Source organism: Caloenas nicobarica, chromosome 14 (assembly GCF_036013445.1).
Source record: "Caloenas nicobarica isolate bCalNic1 chromosome 14, bCalNic1.hap1, whole genome shotgun sequence".
Classification (NCBI taxonomy): domain Eukaryota; kingdom Metazoa; phylum Chordata; class Aves; order Columbiformes; family Columbidae; genus Caloenas; species Caloenas nicobarica.
The window spans coordinates 5,242,566-5,264,147 of record NC_088258.1 but is presented as its reverse complement, the minus strand read 5'-3'; the positions used below and the strand labels follow the sequence as shown (position 1 = coordinate 5,264,147).

Genomic DNA, 21,582 nt, shown 5'->3' with positions numbered 1-21,582 from the left:
CGTAGGCTAGTCACATTTAAGTAAAAAAGAAAAAGAGAAAAATAGATAATTCCAGCCACCTTCCTTTAAATTCCGCTCAAGTTACGACTCGCAATGGTGCCGTACTCTAATTCGTGACCTTCATGTTAAACCGAAGTGGGAAATGGAGACGCTGCAGCCTATGGACAAACCAGTCCAGAGGGGAAGACAGGGGGAATGTATGGGAGTAAATGCAACTGATAACTATGGAGAACTATTAAGGGTGAATAATTATGTATGTTCTGAAACAAAAGAATCGCAATTGACTCTTGCATTTAGACACCATTCAGCCAGCTGTGCCCAAGCACTATGCCGAACCGCTGGGCTTTTTAGACCAATTGGTTCCCTGAAGAAACACCCCTTCTGCTACTGGTAATTGAGGCCAAAATAAGAAAGAGTCAATGGGCTTCAGAAAGAAAACCAAGACAGCAGCGACCATTGTTCTAATTGCCACAATAACCAAAGTATTAAGTGTATTAAAGCGGATCTTACAATTCTTGCAAACTGCAAAGGGCAGGAGCGTCAGGATTCACAAGACCTGGAAACAAGCTTCTGAGTGTTTTCTCAAAGCACTTTTCCTGTTTTTATATTATAACTCATAGGTAACGGGATTTCAACAAAACTCTGTAGCTGGAGCCCATAGAAACACAGCGGGCAGGAAAGTGTTGAGCCACGTAACAAGTCTGCATAGAGGCCCTGCAGGGAATCTTTGGAATCTCTTTAGTGTGTTTTTAAATAGAAAATAATCATTAAAAATATTAATCCCTCTTTCTTACAGGAGCCTATCATCATGAATTAAAAGCTGTCAGGAACATACTTACAGATACACACTTTAAATCTTAAATTATGCAGAGTTTATGTAATTATTCTGAAATGAAGCACTACAAATCACAGAATTCAAATCCAATCATTATAAAAATCAACAAATCTCAACAAGCTCAGAATATCTCTTAAGACACCCAGATAAGCACTATTTAATGTCATTTATACAACACAGAGTTAGGGAATAGCTAAAATTTCCATGGCATTTTGTGTGTAAAACATTATTCTGATGTGGAATCTTAGCTCTAATTTTTTTTCACAAGATATTTACCTGCTTTGTCCCCTGGAATTTCTTGGTTTCCACTAGCTGTTAAAGCTTTAATCAATGCAAGAATATTCTTAAGTAGTAGTTCTAATAATTAAGAGACATTTAACATCAACTGTATGTCTGTGGTAGCACTGAATCCTCAATCACCAATACAGTCCAAAAAAGATGCGATGCACTGACCAGAGAGCACCTCTGAGAAACTCAGAATAAACAAACGGAGTTTTTAGTTTGGAGATAAATTGGCCAGAACTGGCTGATTTTCCTGTCCCTAATGAGCCAGGCACCAAAATATCTGGCTGGTGATGAACCACATGAAGACGTTATCACACATTTCAGGCAACTTTGGGCTGGATGCTCTCTGGAGGATGCGGCATTGCTGCCAACAGGATCCCATCACCCTGCTCCGGAAAGAGACCACGTATCCTTGGAAACTCTTGGGAACCTTTAATCATTCCCATCCAAGGATCGCTCAAGCAGCCCCAAAGACAAACCCGGCTACCAAACACGTGCCACAGCAGTGACATGGGCTGCTATGACATGGTCCATATAGATGAGACCAGCGCAACATAATATCGCTGTGCTTTCCAGCTCGGAAGAGGTTCAAAGAGGTTAAATCTCTGAATTAAATGCAGAATGCAGGTGGTTCGATTTGTTGAATGTTCCTCCAACATTGCAAACGAACCCCAAACGATTCTGTCACCGTGGAAAGCAATGCTGGAAGACGGTGCAGGCACTAGAGAACGTGCCCAGCAGCCTCCCCACCAACTCAGCCCTTCTCTCCGCACCGCCTGGCTTGCAACGGCAAGTGATGGAGACCAAGATAAGATGCAGGAACATACTTCTGCATTTTCAAAGCCTCCCCTTTAAAAAGCTGGAAGCTACCTGCTCCTAGCCCCACTCCCCAAAGATGTTTATTTTGCCTTTTTCCTTCTGCCTTCCGCCTGTGAGGGAAGGGACTTGTTATCACTGCGCTACCTGCATCCCCATGTCCCCCCTGCTCCCACAGCTGCAACCTTGCAGGAGGTGACATGCACCATATTGCACAAAAGTAGCTCTTTTCTGCAACGTCTTTGTCTGCTGCCATTTGCTGGGGCCCCCGCTCCTACTCCAAATGTATTCTTGCTTCCTCCTCCACCTAAAGACATCTAATTGCAGAGCCTGTATCTCTAGGCACAGGCATGCAAGCTCTCCAGTGTAAAGCGTTTGCAAGCTCTCAACGCCGTCCGAAATGCTCTCCTCTGTTCCATTGTGGTAAATATGACTCATAACTGTACATCAGTTATCTTCTCTTTCCAAAACACCATTAAGAAAGAACCCAATTTTAAATCTTCCGTAGGAATTTAGACCCGGTTCATCTCTTTCTCTTGTCTGCTATAGCCAGGTACATTTAAATCTAATCCAAATTCCCTCATCCATGCTTGGTTATTCATAACCTCACCAGAAAGGGCTACAGGAGGGTTTGTTCATACCACAAGCATTTCTAGGGGAGCACAGGTTGTGGGGTGGGGGCGTGGGAGAAATCTTGTTGCTGCTGGCATCTATCACTCACCCTGGGGCTGAAGTGAGACCCTCCAGAGGCCGAGAACAGGAGCGTTCCCACATCCTCCGAGCATCACGCCTGGCCAGCAGGTTGATGATATTAGCACGGTCTCACCTGGGTGAGGTCTGCTTCCCGCGGACTGAAACACTTCAGACAGTGGAGGTTGCATCCTAAACTCCAGGTGACAATTTTTATTTATCATTACTAGAGATTTTTAAGTTTAGAGAGAGTCAAGACATGATCTAATCGGTAAGAGAACTGGGTACAGCGTCATAGACTACGTCTACATCAGGAGCATGACTTTCAGCAAGAGGTGATGGAAATTACAATGTCTCTCCCTGTTCTTATTGCACTCAAAGCACAAGAAGGCAGCAGAACTGGAAAATGCTTTTCTGCTCCATGCACTTCAAGAGCCGACTTCAACATGCAGCAAGAACAGCAAAAAGGTTGTTACAGCTGCTCGTTGTTCTGCATCTGGTCATTTTTCTGTGGGCTTGCCTATAAAACCACTTAGCATAGGCTAAAGGTACAGATATTGTCTTAGTTAATGATTTAATTTACTCTATGCAAGTTGGTGCCCAGACGTTCTCACTTCTTAAGAATGATGGAGGCTTGTGGTCTGTAGGAACTGCTGAGTTAAAGCCATTCTTAAACTGTCAGAGCATCCACACACTAAAAATAGCTCTAAAAATCTACCTGTAGTGAAAACAATGCTGGTTTGTGCAGAATATCTCCAGTATACAGCAGTGCCACGGACTACTTCTCTTGATTGATTAATAACTTCCAGGACAGATCCAAAATGGCAAATCTCCTCAGAAAAATTAACAGTAACTGAGTTTTAAAATCAAGTTCGACAAACAAAAGGTCTCAGATATGGAGAGAAAGGCTCTGCTGCAGCATCGACCAGTTCTAAGAGGCGTTCTTCTTCCACAGAGCAGGGACTGTCACCTTCAACAAATCATTAAGCCCCTCTGTGACTTGGCTTCCTCATTTATGTGACGGTTATTTGCAAGGTGCTCTCCCAAAACACAGCCCCTGGCAGGTGTAAAAGGGAGCGGAGGAAACTAACGGCTCCCCGACTTGACAAGGTCACTCGGGTCTGAAGGAAGATGAAACATGTGGAAGAAGAGAGAACCCAAGATAATCCATTTTGCAGGACTGCCGGAGGACATGGAGCCTGACCCACTCTCCTCAAAAAAAAAAATAGAAGAAACACGAAGGACCGCAGTGGTTCTCAGGAAGGCTCAAGTCTGCCAAGAGATGCCGAAGTGTTCAGGTTCAAAATGCTATTTCGACAAGGTGTTTGCTTTGTCAGAAGATGATGTTCAGCCCTGTGACTGCTTCAGCAATCAGTGGTAGCTGATGCATGGAGCACCGTTAGCATCATCTCCAGAGAGAGCCTGGTTTTTCCCTCATGAATCACAGATAAGATGCTACGGTGACAGCAGAAGTCTGGGCAAGTGAAACATATGCCATTCTGGAGTGGCAGGAAAGCTCTAGTGACTCGGACTTGCTCCTTATGGACATCCAAAGCGAACAGAGTAATCTTCTCACTGCTTCTTGCAGTTGTCACCGAGAAAAAACAGTGCACAAAGGTTGGCTGGCGGCAGAGAGGTAGAAAAAGGAGGCATAAGAAACCTGAAAATTAAAACAAACTCTTCGGTACCTTGCACAGATGGGAGGAAATTTCTCTGTAAAGTTCCCGTCATCACAGAAACTCCTTCTGCTGTGTAAAGAAGCAATTTACCTTTGAGGGGGAGAGGAAATTCAGCAGAGTAGAGATAAAGCAAGATAAACAAAGTGTGGATCAAAGAGAGAAAAAAAAGGTAAAAAAGCAGAAAAGCACTGATGGGGGAAGCTGAGTGAGAGACAAGAAGGAACTGTTAACTGCTCAAATAAACATTTTATTGCATCCACACATAAATTTTAAGCACTTCAAACACCAGGGTGACTGCTAAGTAACTCCTTTGGCGAGGAGCAGATTTCTGACTAACATCACAAGAACCAGAGATGCCCAGTTTTCACTGCCAGCAGATGCGCTGCAGTTATCAGGTGCAGATAAGGTGACAATATTTGGTCAATGAGTTTTGAGGTCACCAGCAATGCCCGTGGTGGAACAAAAACACAGAACATATGGCATTTCATGTGCCGAAACTGTCAGACTCATAATTAACTGATTAGAATACATATGGTGCTCACAGACAGTGTAAATCTCTCAATGTAAAAAATGCCAGAGCCCATTGAAGGTGTCAGCATGAGTCTTCCTTGCAAATCTCTCTTCATTAAAGTTTCATATGGAGCCAAGCGCGTTGTAATAAAATCGCTATTAATGGAGTTATATTTATGATGATTTCTCTTTTGTGCAGCTGGATTTGACTTTCCAAACACTAAACTCCACATCAGAGCTTTTTCACAGTAGCTGCTGCATGCTCAGAAACTTCTTGTTTTGTTGTATTTACCCTGAAATTAGAAGTAATGGGAGCTAAGGCAGTAAAAGTTAACCAAGACTGGCAAGAAAACTGTCAATATCACCAGTATCAAACCAAAAATTCACGCCGTTACATAAATACGGCTATAATTCTGTTTATTTTAAGTATTCATAGCAGGCTGGCCAGGGACAAACTCATTCCCTCTTCAGTTCCAAAACACACTTTTAAAAAGATGGTGAGTGACACTTCATTAACCACATGAAATAGGCTGACACAGCCGGCTTCCATTTCCAGCCACCATTTCAGACGGCATTTTTCTTTCCATCTCCTCCCTGCTTTACATTCAACACTCCATGAAGTGCTTTTCTGAACCTCTCCAGCCAGACCGGCGTGTCGGAGGAGGGCGGCCGGTGGGGACAGGCAGCTCTGCGAGGATAAAGCAATCATTTTCCAGAGCAGACCACATGTTTGCATGTCCATGCATTAGAGATCCAGCTTTTCTCATCAGTCACCAATGAAGGGGATTTAAAAAGTTCCCCATCAGCCTCTCTTTGTCTTCTAGCCCTCTGCTCCACGGGGCTCTGAGAGGACTAGTTCTTATGCAGCAACACTGCGTGTCTGAAGCGAGCCAGGACGAAAGCATCCTTCTGTATTCCAGTTTTTGGAAAGGTGCCTGTGATCCAGGCGATGTCTGTGACACAGATGCAGCCGCGGTCCCAGCAGCTCTCCTGGCCAGCGAGGGCTGGGAAGGAGGCAGAAGTGATTGTGCCACTGTGCTCGGCACTGGTGAGGCCCCACATTGAATCCTGTGTTCAGTTTTGGGCCCCTCATCATAAGAAGGACATTCAGCCCGGAGAACAGGAGCTGAGGGGAGACCTGATCGCTGTCTGCAACTGCCTGAAAGGAGCTTGGAGCATGGAGGGGGTCGGGCTCTGCTCCCAAGCAGCAAGTGACAGGATGAGAGGAAACGGCCTCAAGTTGTGCCAGGGGAGGTTTAGATTGGGTATTAGGAAGAAAATCTTCCCGGAAAGGGCTGTCGGGCATTGGAACAGGCTGCCCAGGGCAGTGGTGGAGACACCATCCCTGGAGGGGTTTAAAAGGTGTTTAGACGAGGTTCTTAGGGACATGGTTTAGTGCTAGAGTTGGGTTATGGTTGGACTCGATGATCCTGAGGGTCTCTTCCAACTGAAATAATTCTATGATTCTATGTACAACTCAGTGTATCACCTAATTCCATCCTCCCAGCACATATTAGGAAACTACTCACACACAACCCTCCAGGGCTTAAACACTCCTCTCTCATTCCTTGTGTTCTTTTTAAATGGCTTCCCACCTCCATTTACACATCAACCAAAGGACTTATCAGAGACCTCATCTCCCTAATGAGTTAAAAGCTCTTGCCTCAGCCCAAAATCTTCCTAGACCCACGCAGCTTCCTCCTCTTTCCTACTGCGTTATCGCTATCGCTCCATCTTCACCAGAGAGCTTCCTGCCTCACACGGAGCTGCTGCTGGAATGGACAGGAAAAGCTCCGTTTTTAGAGTAAAGAAACATCCCTGTTAAGAACCTCACTCTTTCCCCCCTCTATGGTTTGCTCAGAGGTGGGGCTGCTGGTAACAGTGCAGTCAGAAGAAACAAGAAAGAAAAGTATCAAAGGACTCACTGCTAGGGAGCACAGACAGAGATTTTGGTAAATTAAGTACTCGGCAGCAAAAAAAAAAAAGTAAAGAAAAAAGGGTGATAAAAGAAGTCAGGGAGGAGAGACATGGTGCATGGTGTGAATTTTAAGGTTTATGAACAAAGCTGAAAGCTAGAAGCTACAAAATGTAGTGCAAGAGGAGAGGATGCCTTTGCCTTGGAGGCTACAAGGGCTTTTTTAAGCTCAAGATGCTCCTGGACCACAGCGACACCTGCAGCCTCCCCAGAGGTGACGCGGCGCACAGGGACAACCTGTAACACCCACGCAGCGTTCCCAGGAGCTGCCAGGATCGTTCCTCTGTGGGTACAGCTGTGGTAACCTGCAGTGGTATATCCTCTCTTAACTAGCCATCTTAATTGTTTTCCACTCTTTAATCGACTTAGCCTCGCAAAATTAATAGTGTCAGCCTGGCCTTTTCAGCTCAGATCCACCGTTCTCTTTCTTTGTGGCCTCCCCAGCCATCACCTGGATCTCATCAGACCAGCCGTGCGCGTTGTTGCTCTGCTGCCACGTGCACGACGCTCACAGACGGGCTCTTCTCATCCTTTTCTGCTATTCTCCAAGCCGGTTGTGTGCTGCCCTCCCAGCCCCCCACACCACAGGGACACCCCAAACTGACTTCAACATGTGGAATTTCCCTTTTTCTTTCCCTTCCCAACCCTCCCCACCAGAGACTGTTTCTCCCGCATCTCAAAACCAACCGAAGCTCCAGGGTGCCTCATTCCTGCCATCTCCTCTGTTTATGAGATGAGTCATGCAGGTGTCAACATTTCTAAAATTTGTACAGGGGCTCAGCAGAGCTGGGAGGGTGCAGAGCATGGTGTTAGAAGTTATTAATAGCTGTTATCGAACCGTTCTTTGATCTACAGGCAGTTGATTACAGCTGCTGCTCCCGATGATGAGGCACCAGGAGTCCTGCCTGCACCTCAATTTCCCCTGCCAGTTTTCAGATTTTTACTAGAACAAAAAAACCTTTCCCCCAAAATTTCAAAATAGATGGGATTCAGCAGTCAACGCTGCAGTCAGAAAGGTAAACACAATCAAGTGAAGTGTAAAATTTTACTTTACAAGGGGAATATCGGGTCTTTGAATCCTGCTTCTAGCAAAGTCTTTGAAAGGCTTAAAGGTTGACATCACACAAAACAAACCTCCAGAGAACACAGCTCCTTTCTGAAATTTTCCATGTAGCCCTTAATCCATATCCATAAAAACAAACTTAAAATGTGTTCCCTGTAAATAATTAGAGAGGTGTAGCAATTGGTTCCCACACTCTTACATGCTTTCACCTGAAGAATAAAAAGTATGGCCCAAAGACACTGTGGACATTTAACCTATTCAGTGAAAACTTGGAAAATGTCCCTCTAACAACCCAGAGCCACTGTTAGAAACAACTAAGAAAACAAGATAAAACATCTACCTCTTTATGTCAGCGTTGTCTAATCCTGCTCTCTGGTGGTAAGCAATACGGTGATCAAAAGACAACATAGAGAAACAATCTGAGACGGACAAATTCAGGCAAATTTCCATTTCATCTTATTTTACCAGCTAACTTCTCTATCAACTTGTCCAAAACTTCACAGAATTTCTTTTCTGAGAAACAGAGATGAAGTGGATCTGTACCATGACACTGATGTATACCACAGTACGCTGCTCTGCTTGCTCTGCCTTTGGGTCGCTGGAGCCAGTATTGCCTAAGTCCACATCTACCAACACAACACAAGAGCATTTCTAAAGACACCAGAAGCAACAAAGAGGTTTGTGTACAGCGGGACACTCCACTCTATGGCTTGAACACAAATCTGAGGAGCATCAATTCCGACAAGTTTTAGTCCATTTGAATAACGGCATCTATAAATCTATATGATGGTGGAGCTAGGCGTGAAGAAAGGAAAACTCACATACTTATGACTGTTGTAAAGCCCATGTAATGAAACTGCCAGGCTTTAAAATCCCAGACATATTCCAAATATTTCAATTCGTGACCATAAAGCCCATTCCACTGTAACAAAGTACAACAGAGAAGACAGAAACTATTTGGCAAATGCATGTTAACATTTGCCTCATTACAGTCACATTTCAGATTACAAATTTTCAAAAAAGAGAACTAAAACCAGTATAAGAATTCCTTCAAGAAATACTTCTGTCTTTGGAAAGAATGCTTTTTCTTAGAGAAAATCTAGTAAAAAGCACTTAACAGAGTTACTGGTATTCTGGGGGTTTCAGGCCCAATGCCAAGAAGGGATGAATTAACGGCAGACACATACTTTACTTGTTCAACCCTTAAGTAAAGCTCTTACGAACACACACACACTGTGTACAGAAGGGGCTTGCTACACATGTGATGTAGTGAATCACTTAGACTAGATCACAGAGAAGACACCACACCTGCTACATCTCATTACCCCTTTATTTCCCCTTTACACAACCCTGTCACCTGCAGGGACCAGTTGTCGCTCCAGCCACACAGCACAGCTATGCCTAACACAAAGCAGACTCATCACACCCAAAGATGGTTATTCTTGGCTTCTGCCGGCTTTAGGTGCAGAATAACAACTTGTGCGTCTTATTGATCCTGGAATTTCAAAGTCTGAATTTTGCAAATCTTCACACCACCAGGTAATTCAAATCTTAAAGGTCTCAACTACTTCGACCCCGTTATTAGAGCAGGATGCTTTTTATTACCTCCAGCTCGGTGTTATGAGCGTGCAGCTTCTGCACCATCTCCTCGGCCTCGCGCATACGCCGGCTCAGCTGGGGCGAGTGCTCCGCAGGGGTCAGCTCGCTGTCGTACGACTCCAGAATCGCTCGCATCCCATCGCGCTCCTGTCAGGAAGAACAGAAACCACTTTTAGGGAAAAAGCCCCTGACCTCGGTCCAAGGAGACAGTTCCCAGAACAATATTCTACATTTTTGCCCGTTGTTCTTTTACACGGCAAAGAAACCCTGATGGATATGCACTCATAGTCTTCATATTGGCATCAAGCCACAGATGAACTCACAGTTCTAATAAAATAAATACTGCTGCTCTGAAAACCAAAAAATTAGACTGTCTTGTGTATGTAAAACCACATATCCCTTGCAGGAAAACAACATGCATACACTCTAACAAGCAGATGGCAACTGAAAACAGAGCCTGCCTCCTTTTTGGAGACATTACTCTAATTCAACATGGCTGAATGGGTTTCTTCAGCAAAATATTTAGTGTAGTACTTGACATTTTTCCTGCCAAAGAGTTCCAGCAATGAACGAACAGAATTGTGGCAACAGAAATGAAACAGGTTTGACAACAAACAAAGTGGCTGAGAGCAAATATCCTCTAAATGGTGTGTGACTTATCACCTGTTAAACACTGCAACACTCAGTGTGTATAATAAATATTTTTCTGAGGGTAATATCTCACAGACAATGTGTTCGGCTCACTTTGTTCTTCGCTAGCAATTATAACCAAGCATTTGCAAAAACAGACAAAAAAAAGGGTCCCTGTCCCTTCCCTGAGGACATTCACACTCCCAAGTATAAAGCTTGGGTCAAAAGCTGAAGGTAAAACTTTGCGTGGGCCCCTGGTTGAAGTATTTCCTAATGCGCTCCCGGCTGACGGAGAAGAAGAATGGGGAAAAAAAGGCTGAAAACTTCAAAAAGTCAGGTGTGTTTTAAGGAGATTACCGTTTACAGTGCAATATGCATAGAGGGATTAGCCAGCTGATAAAGTGCTTTATCTTTTGACTGCACGGAAGCACCTTGATGCTTGTGAGGCTACAGAACAAAGAGGTGCAGGCCCCAAAGAGCAAAACCTCCAAGGAAATCTGACAGTGCTGCTGAAGTTTGCTGTTAATACCTCGCCCTGTTACAGAAACGCACAAGAGCTCCGGACAGACCAGTTCCCTCGTGTTAATTCTTCCATCACAAACATCCCAAATGTGATTAGATCACTCAGCTTTATAGCTGTGCAGTTCACATCCAGACCAGGCCCATACACTGAACCTGGAGCACTTCACAGACCCAGCTTGGCCACGCTGAAATGCTTTGCTGGGATCCTGCTCTCTTGGGAAGTCAGGAATTGCCAGCGTAGGAAAAAAGGTCCTTGTCCCCCACTCCCAAATGAAATAGGCTGTATTTCAGATAGTGACGGTGACGCTGAGCAAGCCTGTATACAAAGGTTCTCTCTTCCTTCGAAATCTAAAGGTCAAAGACTGAACGTGGGTGGCAAGTGGGGCAGGAACATTCAGATTCAAGGTGTGAACAGAAGACTGGGGGCACTGCCAGAGGTCCAGTGAGTTCAGAGCATGTCGCGGATGGAAAGGTCAGCAGAGATGGTTGGGTTGGTCAGCGGGTAACAGGACCCCAAGATCAAAGGACAGCCTGAGGCTGTGAGAACTGAGTTAATAATACTAAAGGAAAACAGGTTTCAACATAAATAGTACTAGAAATTATCACTAGGTCCTTGCTCAAGCCTGGCTGAAGAGAAATATTTTTCCAAGGAAAGAACAGTGTTGTCATAGTGTGGAAAGAAGTATTAATCTGACAGACATACGAAAGAAAACACTGAAGAAGAAGACCCAAACCCAGCCACAGCAGAACTGCCTTGTAAAGAACTTGTTCGGCAGAAATGCAGCAGTACAGGATGGCTCCGTCCTCCTCCTCCCACACACACACACATCACCCAGTCTGTCCAGTGCACTCTCCAGAAGACAAACCGCTTTCGCTCACGAGATGACTTTCATTCCCCATTTATTGCAGAATCATTGACTAGAGCACACAAGAGAATGTAATGACAGTGTTTAACAAAGGTTTGGGGTTGATTCTTGCACGTTGTTGCAATTAGATCTGCAATTACAGCATCCTCTCTCTTCTTCTGTACTGCTCCGCTATCCTGATTTTGTACTGAGCATCTTTCAATGTGATAATTTAATGCTGCAATGTTCTCTCCGTTACAGCAGGACAGTCCCAAAATCCTTAGCATTTTTTCAACAGCAAACAGGACCCCTGGCAATTCCCTTTACATTTGCCTTCCAATTAACTGCTGAATATTAGGTCGTTTGAGTCATCCCCAGCAAGATCCTCGCGGTTTCCTGAGCTGTTCAGCTGCAAGGAGGACAAACTTCTGCTTTCATGTTAGGATGGGAAAACTGCATGGGAGCAGGACAGCCCTATGGGCTGTTTTTCCCTAAAATCAACAGACCTTGCCCTTCAAAGCCTTTCTCAGAACAGAAGAGTAAACTTCTCAAAAAATAACACACACAGTAAACAGCACGAGCCGTATTGGAAAAAAAAAGGTGCTGAAAAGCTGAAATAAAGGGCGGTACAATTAAACACTTGATCCTGGAGTTTAGTTCTCCTCTTTAATGATTTCTAAATATTAATACTGTAATGAAATCAATTCTCAGCTTCCAACGAGTGGTCCCCAGTTCAATTTTTTAAATTTCTCCCCGTCAAGAGCACTTACTGAAAGCTTTTCCCTCCCTCCTAAAGATCTTGTTAGTTTGGCAGGAAACAGAATTTCTTGTTGAGAAGTCCTCTGTCTAAAAAGATTCTCTACAATGTAATCCTAATTTAGTAATTGCTGCAATATCTCCTCATCCCACACGACAGGATATTCCCCAAGCCCCATCAAAAACCTCCTCAGGGACTTTCAGATGTCCTTTCTAACCTTTTTCCCAACGCGTCTGCTTTCCTGCTTTCTACCAGGAGAGTATCCATCAGAATCACTAAAAAGTAGTTCCTCTGAGAATTTCCAAATTTACCCAGCACAGGGCATCGCTCACCACAGACCTCACACTGGCACAATTCCAGGTGCTCTTTACCTTGACCAGTTTCAAATCAACATCAGAACAGAAATGCAGCTTACTCTAAACATGCCCAAAAAGCAAAATTATATGTTTTCATGTTCATTATAAACCTAGGAAATTAATGCCCCACAGCAAACTCTGGTGCTGCATCTTGCAGCTGTGCTTGAGGAGATGTAAGTTTGAAAAAGAGGAAAGATAAAGATTTATTGAAAGGTTGAACAGTTTCCCTTTCTTTTGCCAGCAACAGCCAATTCACCAAACAAACATGCCTCCTACTATTCCATAAATCATAGAATCATAGAATCATAGAATGTCCTGAGTTGGAAGGGACCCACAAGGATCATCGAGTCCAACAGGACAACCCCACAGTTCACACCACGTGTCTAAGTAACTAAAAAGAAAAAATGTTTAATAACCTTAACCACAAATTAGAGCTAATCCCATGAAAATCTGCTATGGGAAAGTACAGGATGGCACCTCAGCAAAATGCCAGCCCTAAGATAAAACTTCTCTCCACTCGTCCCACCAGCTCCTCTGTTCTCTCTATGAAAAGCCAAAATTCGACCTGGCTGGTGAGCACTCAGAGCTAAGGGAAAGGGGTTTTGAGCCTGGCATTCACACACCTGAGGGCTCCCAGAGGGCTTCAGAAACAGCAGTAATGTAAGTGGGCTCCTCCAGGACATTTGGGGCTTATTTTAGGGAAAGACCGGAGAACTGTTTGCACAAGCACCATCATCATCTTCCTCCCTACCAACAACCGCCGTGTGCTACTGTTTGACTCCAAGGGCAGCTTCAAATCTACCCGGACCGAGGAGATGAGAGTGATTCCCAGCCGGGTATTGGAAGCAACTGAAGAGTGAGCTACAGCCAAAAAAAATTTTAAAAGTCATCTGACCTTCTATACATACATATAAACTCAGGCCCTATTCCTGTTGATGCTCGTTAGCCTCTCCTCAAACATACATGCACACAATTCACCACAGGCTTTCTAATTAGTTGAAGAAAAGCAAAATCAATAAGAAAGAAATTAAAGTTACAAATCTAACTGAAGTCACTCGCAAACCCAGGGAAAATTTGTTCCTGGGGTAAAGTTTATCTAGTGTCATAATTTTATTGAAATCCTATATCTTCCTATTGACTTTTATCGTTTCAAGCTGGATGCCGGAGTTGTTATTATTAGAGTCTCAGTGTTGCTCGCAGGCCCAAGGTTCAAGGGGGTTTTTTTCCTTTTATAAACAAGCTGTAATTGTCTGGTTTATTGATCAATAAATCTTTCAACTGCCTCTCTTCACCCGGCTTCTGTTCTGGTAACTCTCCTGCACCATTCTCTGAAAGAAAATATAGGGTGGTTGTTTTTTAAAGAACAGATTGTTTTGTCATTAGCAATGAAGGAGCAGGAATTGTGCCGGCCAGTTCCGATAATGGCTTTTTAATGACAGATTCTAGTCACAGTAAAATCTGCTTTATTTCCACACCAGTGAACTTCAACTATTAATTCACCACCCAAACGCACAGCTCGCTTGTTTTCTCACTTCTGCCTGGGTTAGAGCCTGGCAGAGCAGACAGACTTTGTAAAGGAGAATCGTAATAATATTTCCCACTTGGAGCTTTTTTGATGGTACAGAAATATTCCTGTTCCTAGCATTAGATGTGCTTTTTGTTTAATTAATGATAATTTTTGGAGAATGTTAATAGACTGCTTCATTACAGGAAATCAGTGGCAAGATTTCCCCCTCCTCTTCCTCTCCAGACTCCTAATTTCAAATTAGTTGTAATAAGAGCAAATTTCAAGATTGAAGGAAGATATGGAGCTTCAACATCAAACAGATGCTATTTGCAATCAGGTATAATTTAGCTAACTATTCATTGTGAAAACACAAATAAAAGAGAAAGATGTCTATGTGTTGTCTTGCTTTAAGCTATACAAATATATACATAGAAAAAGGGAGATAGTAACTGAGGCTTGACCAGATGTTTTAAATTAGTAAAATTAGCAGCGTGAGGTGTGGGAACATAAGCCAAAATATAGTCAGAAATACCTGAAAGAATACTGGAATTTATTAGATATATCAGGACATATCTAAACATATAAAATATATAAATATATCAGGACCTATTGACAAAATGTATCCTTAAGATACTTTAAAAATTAGTCACGGTAATCTCTGCTCCACGAGCAAATATCTTTGATGAGCTGACACATGGCAAGACAGGCCCTAAAAATAAGACAGAGGAATGGATGAGGAGATACAGAATCTGGCAATTATAAATTACTTCAACATTTCGGTATCTCATAAAATACTTGAAGAAAACATTAGCAATCAAATTGCAAGCAGCTAGAGAAGAATTAGGGACAAGAAACAATCAACAGAGCCTTAATATGAATAATATCAAACCACCCTAATTTCATTCTTTGACAGGTAACTTCTCCACTGAATAAAGGCAAACAATAAACGTGATAAATCTCAACTCCAATGATGTGTTTATCAAAGAGGACGATTACAATTCAACAACATCTCTGTAATTTAGAGAACTGAATTTGTGCTGAGGTGCTGAAATCCATGGCGGCACAGCACGGAGCCCTGAGCGCCGTGCAGCACCGCAGGTACCAGGTACCAGTCGCGGGCTGCAGCATCGCTTGGCGTCGAGTCCTCCTCAAAACTCCCCGTTCGCATCAAACACGTCCGTCCCGCTTCAGCTCGTCGGGATACGGGCAGCTGCCCAGCACGGAAAAGCATCAGCCGGGGAACGTGCACGGGGCTGCTGATAATGTACGGGTTCTGCCCCAGTCCGGTGGCTGGAGCTCAGGAACTGATGCGCTGTTAAGCCTCACTTTGTAATTAGGCTTCTCCCTTCAAAGACTGTGTTCACATCCCACTGCCTTATGGAAAAACAGGGGGAAAAAAAGTCGAAACAAAGCGACAGCAAGACCCGAGAAGAAGGGGCCTGAAGGCAGAGCTGTGGCTAAAGGCACATTTGGTCAGACTTTGCTTTATGGGAACACATCTAAGGGAGCAACAATCCCTCAGCTCCTGACCCTCTTGAGCCACTGGTAACAGGAGCTAATCAAGCCTTCCAGAACAAAAAAAAAAAAAAAAGAAACAAAACAACAAAAAGCCCCAAACAGCCAACAATAACAACAACAAATTTTAAAAAACCCACTCCACAACAACAACAAACCTGAAGAGTTCTATGCCAAACAAAACCAGCAAAAATTAAATTAGCAGAAACTTCTCAGTTCTTCCTTCTCTACAGCAGCATCTACCTTCATGAGAAGGCAAATGGTTCCCTTCTCCTACCAACCTTAATTTTTGTACTTATCATCTTTAAACCAAAATTTTCTATTTCCAAAGCTCCAAATTGTCTCCTTCTCGGCTACAGCCACTTCCCGACATTTCTGTCTGTGGCTGACCTATTTTCACATTACTTTGCAAATTAGAACTGACTGCAGACACACATGTATATACACACCATTGACTTTCTACTGAAGACCTCAATTAAAACAGCATTTACCAAAAAAAAAAAAGTTAACTCCATAAAAATAAAAACATCCAGTAGATTTCACTACCCTTGCACTGACAAGAATGTTACAGGACAGTTTTTCAAAATATTCTTACCCCTCAAATGTGACTTTTTACATATCGACCTCCTGCTTGTATTTTTGCCCCTCAAGCCAATATAAGGCTGCCGCAGGAGTCTAAAGATAGATTCGACCCACAAAGAAGCCGTTCAGACGTATTGCACCCTACAACCGAGGTGTCTCCAACAAAAGTAAAGTATTTATTCTTTATAAGCCTGAGTACCTGCATCCACATCTAACCTGAATAGGGGGGAGAGAGGTTAGAAATACTGATGTGCTCTGTTATCACAAGCACACAGCAAACCAGGAATTAAGCATCATCTCTCTACATCTGATGGTTCTATTACTTCTTCTGATACTCTCATAATGGAGCCATTTTCTTGCTGGGAAAGGTGCCCTCTCGTGAAGGTTGAACACCAACTTCCCACCCAAGGTCGGCAGTCTGGAGAAAGCCACCAGGAGAAACTGCGGTGAGAAGAGGACACAACCAGGCCAAGAGCCCAAGAAAGACGATTCGAGATTCATTTCAGGTGCCAGAATAAGGCATTCAGAGACATTCTTTGCTTCCCAACCATCACTTCCTAAATTTTAGACAGACTCTGCCATCTGACTGCTCTTTTGGCAAACACTCAGCGGGCAGCTTTAAATGTACGCTTACAAATACCTGTGTGTCTTACAGGCTCTTATATTCCGTAAGTTTTCTCCAGATTTATGGTTCTTTCTCTCGAGCTCTTGTCCCTCACCTCCCACACTTCTCCGCAGAAGGCTCAGCTTGCCTTACATCCTGGCAATGGACCAGAGCAAATAAATCCACTGTAACTCTTTTAATCTGTCCCTGATAAATCCCCTGCTCACTATCTTCAGGAAAATTGTGCACGGTCTCTAAAAGCCTCATTTTGCTTGTAGCACATACATATGCCAGCTGACAAGCAATCACACAACTGACACTGCAGCAAACTAAATATTATGTGACTAAAATACCCCTGGGGTCCTCTTGCCTCACAGTGAGTTTAACATGTTTAGTTATGTTTCCTAACCTCCTGCTGCCATGAAATAATCTTATGATTTTTCTTCATTTAGCTCCTTTCTCCTGGAACGCTCTCCGCTGCCTGTCTCTAGCACAAGCCTGGTTTTCTAGCTTGGTGTATTTCTCATCTCTTCATTCAAAAAAACCCTCCTCTTTCTACCATTTCTCGTGGCCCTGCTGCTCAAGCGGTGACGATCTTGCCCAAGTGTGAAGCTGCTTTATTCGCACAGGGCCATTCTCTGTCTGCCACCAGTATCTGACACCATGTGCACAGTTCACACTTGAAAAACAGTAGTTTCTTAAAAAAAAAAACAAACAAAAAATACCATACCTACTTCAACCTAGCCACTAGGTTACCATCACGAGCAGAGGGAAGGCACATAACTGACAAGGAATGTATTCATCCTCACCTACTAGCAATAGAAAACTAATATTTTATTCACCTATTCAAAAAAAAAAAAAAGCGCTTTATTCAGTCCTGAAAAGAAAGTTTTTGTAAGAGTGCATCAGATTCTTTTATTCTGCCAGTGCCTACAGCACATAAAAATTCAGCCCTATATTCATTCCTTACCCTCAGATTTCTTTTTCCTCCTGCCTACTAAGTAACCCAGATATTGGCCTCTAAATCTCTTAACAGCCAGTCTCCTGCAGTTTTAACGGCTTAAATATCATTAACTTGGGAGAAAAGTAAACTGAACTGTGCTCTAAGCCGGTGCAGTTATCTCTGCAAAAATAAAGGAGGAGGGAACGGCACCACTGTCCAGGCTCCGCTCCTGGGTATCCAGGCTAAAACCGAACTGAAGCAGGAGGGCAAATCTCTCGCATCGGATTTTAAGAGGACAGAAAAATCAGAGACCTGAGTTCCGCCGATCAGCTCAACACAGCACATTCCACTGAACTTGAAAAATAATTTCTTGGCCCCCTTACAATGTGTCAGCAACTCCAGATACGTGGCAGCTGCTGCTTTTTGAAAAAGGCAAAGAAAAAGGGCTTTTAGCTAATGTCTCAGAATATACATCATGTGTCTGCTTTATTAGAAAATATTAATAATTTCCTATATTTGACTTAATTCATAAATCATTCCCTCTACTACCTCCAGCATATAAAGGATTCTTGTGGGCAGAGCGGACGCAGCGCAGAGAAGACCAAAAAGCCCATCTGCAAATCTGCTGCAATGGGTGCAAGTAACGTGCACCTTAACACATGTACCTCCACTGCAAATCGTCACATCGGATCTGACCAAATGCGCAAGCCATAAGGTTGAATGCACGTATACAAAAGGCCTTTCTGCCCATACATTGGGGTTAAAACGTTTTCACTTATCTACAACGACTGTTGGAAACTTCCTTCAACTACTGTCCCACAACTAGGGAACTGCCCAGAAGCCCATAGGATTCATCTATCCACCCTGATGCAGAATAAAGAGAGTAAAAACCCCCAAACAGCCCACACATCCAGTACCACTTCCAGCGCGTACTCAGCACCGATGCTCAAGTTGTTGACCAAAATCCATAAAGCATTTTGTTAAGTACAGGAGGCACAGTGTGCAACCTCCATACTCCATAAGCCACCTATAAGGCAAAAGAATACATAAATGTATTATTCTTGAAATAATAATAACAACCATATAAAGGGTCATTTCCCACCCAAGTGTTGCTCCCAACAGTAAGACTACGCTAGCTTAAGAGACAGCTTATTTAATCACACCCCAAAATTTATCTAGGGCAAGGCAGTAATAAACCATTACTTTGAACCAAGATTTACTTGAATGTGGTCAGAATACTAATTTCACATTACAGAACACACGCTTCACATTACCCACACGGTGTGGGTTACATGTTTAAACTGGTACCCTTTGAAAATGTGAATGAACAATCATTTGAACGCTTCAAGTATATAAGCCAACTGAAAAGGTTAAAAACACAAACCGCACCATGCAACAGCTCCTCGACTTTATTTTTTTTTTTTTAAGGTCAGTTTATCCTCTCAATCCAGAGCACAGTTCAGACAACACCCACACAACACATCTCATTAGCTTAATCAGGAGCTGTCTTCAGGGTTTGCTCTCAGACAGCAAGTAAACACCACAGAGCTCGGCGAATCTTTAACCTTGTGAGCCGCACTTCTGAAAGAGTCTTCTGCATTTAAAAATGAAAATGTGCCACCTCAGCGTTCCAGATCGCAGCTCCTTGAGCAGAGGTTTGTCACATGCTGGCACTCGCATCCCAAATAGAATCACATATAAATGTTGGTGCTGGTCGGCAGAAGAGACCACAAATGGTGTTTTTCCATTAACCCCCGGGGTCTCCATTCCTCTTGAGAGCCAGATACAGTCAAGAACAAAACTGGATGCTTAAGACCCAGGTACAAGGGCCACATCAGGCAGGTACAAGATTATGGTGCTTTACCACCATTCCAGTCCCACCTTCACCTTGGGCTTCCCAACTCCAAAAAAGTTACATTTAATATATGCTTCTGAAAACAAAGCTCTCATTGATAACTCCTCCAGATATTTTTATTGATCATATAAATACCTAGTCTCTTTCTGAACCCTGATAAATTCCTGACCTCGCTACTTTTCTGATGGAAATAAATCCCATTGCTTTTTTCATTGCTTGAAAATGTATTTTCTTTTATCAGTTTTTAATTTGCCACCTTTCAGCTTCATTGAACACCTTTGTTCTTGCATTGCACAGACAGGGGAAAAAATAGCTCCCAAACAACCTCTCTAAACCATTCATTCATTAGACTTTGCGCTTTCAACTTGTCACCTTTTATTCAACTACTTTTTAAGGTAAACAAGTCCAATCTTCACAGTTTTCCAGCAGAGCTGCTTTCCTAGTCTCTCACACTCTCATCACCCGTTTCTGACTGCTGCTCTCATTCTGCAGCATCCTCAGCTGAAGTGGGTTGGTGAGGTATAATGAAGAGAAACAGTAAAATCACAGAATCATAGAATCATTTTGGTTGGAAAAGACCTTTAAGATCATTGAGTCCAATGGTTAACCCAACGCTGTCAAGCCCACCACTAAACCGTGTCTCTAAGAACCTCGTCTAAACACCTTTTAAACCCCTCCAGGGATGGTGTCTCCACCACTGCCCTGGGCAGCCTGTTCCAATGCCCCACAGCCCTTTCCGGGAAGAATTTTTTCCCAATATCCAACCTCAACCTCCCCTGGCGCAACTTGAGGCCGTTTCCTCTGGTCCTGGTGCTTGTTCCTGGGGAGCAGAGCCCGACCCCCCCTGGCTCCAAGCTCCTTTCAGGCAGGTCAGAGATCAGAAGGTCTCCCCTCAGCTCCTGTTCTCCAGCTGAACCCCCGGGTCCCTCAGCCGCTCCCATCACACTTGTGCTCCAGCCCCTCAGCAGCTCCGTTCCCTTCTCTGCACTCGCTCCAGCACCTCAAGGCCTTTCTTGGCATGAGGGGCCCAAAACTCGAGGTTTGGCCTCCCCAGTGCCCAGTACAAGGGGACGGTCACTGTCCTGGGCCTGCTGGCCACACTATTCCTGATACAAGCCAGGATGCTGTTGGCCTTTTTAGCCACTTGGGCACACGCTGGCTCATGTTCAGCTGCTGTTCACCAACACCCCCAGGTCCTTTTCCCCCAGACACTTTCCAGCTGCTCCTCCCCAAGCCTATAGTGTTCATGGGGTTGTTGTGACCCAAGTGCAGGACCCAGCACTTGGCCTTGTTGAACCTCAGAAAATTGGCTTCAGCCCACCAACCCAGCCTGTCCACATCCCTCTGCAGAGCCTTCCTAAAACTTCCTGAAACTATTACCTTAAAATAACCTACCATTTAGCAGACCTAATATTAATATTAGCTGCCACTCAGCAAACACCTTCCTTTCACAGTGTCACCAGAGTGCTGGTTAATTCACGCAAACAAACTGACGTTCCATTCTTTGTTCTCCCTCCACTGCTTCTGCAATATTAAGTCAACAAAATCTTTCCTCAAAACTGCACTGACATCAAGAATGTTATACCCAAACCATTAGACAAAACGTGAAGCAGTGAAGTCATGCTTCATTAAAAACAAGTGGAAAAATCAGTTTACCAGAAGAAAAACATTTAGGAAATATAGTCATCATATACATGTGAAAGAGAACAATGATTAAACGTATAAACAAAAACATTCAAAACAAAAACTTAAAGCAATAACGTTAATATTTGACTACAAAATTTTCCACACTCCTATTTATTTACATTTTACTTTTCAACAAAATCACATAGCAATAAAGAGCAGAACCACAGTATCAAAAAAATCTACTTCGTTGCAAACTAAAACCACTGGTTTGCTTTCATACTAATGAATTGCCACGTATTATAGAACAAAACAGACTATTGGCTTTTCTACTTCTGGGCAGAACTTCAAAGTGAGTAGAATATGGTATAATTGCAGAAATTATTGTCGA

At 43.4% G+C, this 21,582-nt stretch overlaps 1 protein-coding gene across 3 annotated transcripts in view; it reads right to left on the bottom strand.

Annotated features, from left to right (window-relative positions):
* Positions 1-21,582, bottom strand: part of MAD1L1 (mitotic arrest deficient 1 like 1) — a 370,492-nt gene that overhangs the window by 206,922 nt on the left and 141,988 nt on the right. For all 3 annotated transcript variants that reach the window (XM_065644520.1, XM_065644519.1, XM_065644521.1), the window contains one exon: positions 9,459-9,599. In XM_065644520.1, coding sequence (XP_065500592.1) covers positions 9,459-9,599 — 141 coding nt within the window. The remainder of the gene's footprint in view (positions 1-9,458; positions 9,600-21,582) is intronic.